This window comes from Galeopterus variegatus, unplaced genomic scaffold, assembly GCF_000696425.1.
Source record: "Galeopterus variegatus unplaced genomic scaffold, G_variegatus-3.0.2 Scaffold6732, whole genome shotgun sequence".
NCBI classification, from domain to species: Eukaryota; Metazoa; Chordata; class Mammalia; order Dermoptera; family Cynocephalidae; genus Galeopterus; species Galeopterus variegatus.
In genome coordinates this window covers 61,263-63,720 of record NW_007732843.1, presented here as the reverse complement: position 1 = coordinate 63,720, position 2,458 = coordinate 61,263, and the positions used below count along the sequence as shown (strand labels likewise).

Below are 2,458 nucleotides of genomic sequence, written 5' to 3'. Positions count from 1 at the left end.
TTTTTTTTTTCATATTTCTCAGATGATTCCCAGATGGTCTAGGATGTGTGCGGTAGGGAGTGAAATCCAGCCCTTGAAAAGTTTCCAATTTTCCTTTCCAGGTTCAAGATATTTGAGGATGTCCGGAGGCTCATCCAGCCAAGTGATATTATAAATAAAGTTGTCTACAGTTTAGATGAGCCTTGGTAAGTGGTCTTGTGCATCCACGGAGTTTGGGGGTATGGAGAATTCTGTTAATGGCTGAGAATAGGAGTGTTTCACATTAGTAATCTATTCCTAACTCTAAAAACAGCATGATGAAAGTTCAGGTTAAATATCTATAAGAGAAATTTTATATTTAAGAAATGTCAAACTGTGTCCAAGGATAGCAATAACACATATGTTCGCATGTTCTCTATTTCATTATAGGCCTTTGCAAGACACTGCTTCCAATTGCTTAAGGTTCTTCTCCAAGTTTGAGTCAGGAAATCTTCGCAAAGCCATCCAAGTGCGTGAGTAAGTAAGGAAAGCCATAAAGGGTAGATCCCAGCAGCTCAAGAGAGCAGGTTGTGTCTATATCTTCCCCATTCTCTGCTCAGTGACCTTATGCTAGTAGCTTAAAATCAGCTGGGATAGGAGTATTTACACCATGAAAATTGGCAAATGCTACAAATGACAATTTTTCCTCTCAGAGTCAGTTGTTAACCGTTTATCAGCACACCACTAGGGACCTCACTAACTGATGTCATAGCAAGGTGAACTATTCACTAGAGGTAAACTGTTACAAATACATCTTATGCTCCAAATAATGGGTCCATATTGGGTGTGACAAGACTTTGCCTGGGATATTTATTCAAGGGTTCTTCAAAAAGTTTGTGGAGAAATAGAATTAAAACATAATATGAATGTTTTTGAAGACCTCTTATTGAGGTTTCCATTGATGCCAAGGCTGGTTCTGTAGACAAGGAAAGGCACGTGGGGTTTCCTATTCCTGCACCCCTCCATGTCTGTTGCTCCCATAGCAGTGCATTTAGGTGGCAAAAATCTTGGGATCCCCATAAAGAGGTGAACTATTTTTCATTCAAGGGGATGTGCAGTGCCATGCCTCTCTGGCAGGACCTACCAATGAGCTCTTATTAATAGAAAAGTCAAGGAAAGACTAGGCTGCACAATCTAAAAGGAAAGAAATAATTAAAACACAATGAGTACAAATTCTTTTTTCAGTGGCAGAAGAGACTGCTGTTCTCACTAAGTTATAATTCTTCCTGCTATAGCAGTGTGGACTATATTTCCCATATACCAAAATGCAAGATAAACTCATATATAATTGATCTTCTAAGGGTGATCTTCTGAAAACAACAGTCCTGGACAGTAATGGTGTAGTGGCCACGGACTTTAGAATCGACTGCTGGAGCAACTTCACCCCTTTCTAACCAGGACACTGAGCGAGTTACCTAACTAATTTTATGCCTTTACTTCCTCACCCACAGAATGGGGACAGTAATGGCACCTACTTCACAGGGATTTTATAAAAGTTACATAACACACATAAAGCTTTTAGAATAGTGCCTGGCACATGGTAAGCACTCAGTCAACATAAGCTCTTAATTGGAGTTGCACATTTACCATGATGAACTCAGAACTTAGTATTGCTCAGGCCTGTTTTATATCCACCTGAGGAGTCATTTTTGAAGTTTTTCTTTTTGGAGGGAGGTGAAGGGTGATATCTCTCTCTCTGTCTCTCTTTTTTTTTGGTGCATGAAATATTTCAAGGAAGCCCAACATATAAAACAGATACAGGTTGAGCTACTTGAGCTGTTCAAGAAAGGAAAGACAATCATGTCAAGATTCCTTCTCTGCGTCCTTCTCTTTCTGTTGTCAGCTCAGCTTCTACTTCATCTTGTGGCTCCTGTTTTCATTATTACTTCTCTCCAGATTCCATATTCAAAGGATCCAAGAGAGAAGGCCTGATTAGGAGTGTTCTAGTGGGACAGTTATCAGTCCAGGATGTGCCTAAGCTGCTGGCCGGTTCGGGTCTCTTTCTCTACACATCGCCTTTGAGCAGAGTGTAGAATGTAAACTGATCAGTTGTGGTCAGGGTAACAGAGTCAAGTGACAGAAAACAAACCTACTTCAGGGTAAGACATTTTTGTGATCACTTTTTGGAGAGAGCACTGTGAGAATAGCAGACAATTTGAGGGACATAGAGTTTTCAGGATTGTTCTTATGAGTGGGCTCTGCTTCATTGGTTGCCTGGTGAGCCCAGTGATTAGAGTGTGGTGCTTACAGTGACAGTGTGGGTGGTGGGACTCCACCAGTTAGTCCTGCTCCACTCGCATGTGCCTTGTACCAAGCTCTACCCTCCATATATCTCACTATCCAATGCCATTTATCAGGGGTCTTAAGTGGGAGAGTATGAATAAATCAGGACAAAAACATTACCCTTTTTAGAAGAGCAACTTCAAGAGAATACCAAGAG

The 2,458-nt window shown here is 40.8% G+C and overlaps 1 protein-coding gene across 1 annotated transcript in view; it reads left to right on the top strand.

Moving 5' to 3' along the window:
* The window catches only part of AGBL1 (ATP/GTP binding protein-like 1), a 56,869-nt gene that overhangs the window by 15,551 nt on the left and 38,860 nt on the right, over positions 1-2,458 (top strand). Inside the window, exons 6-7 of the mRNA XM_008591182.1 lie at positions 102-185; positions 409-495. Coding sequence (XP_008589404.1) covers positions 102-185; positions 409-495 — 171 coding nt within the window. The remainder of the gene's footprint in view (positions 1-101; positions 186-408; positions 496-2,458) is intronic.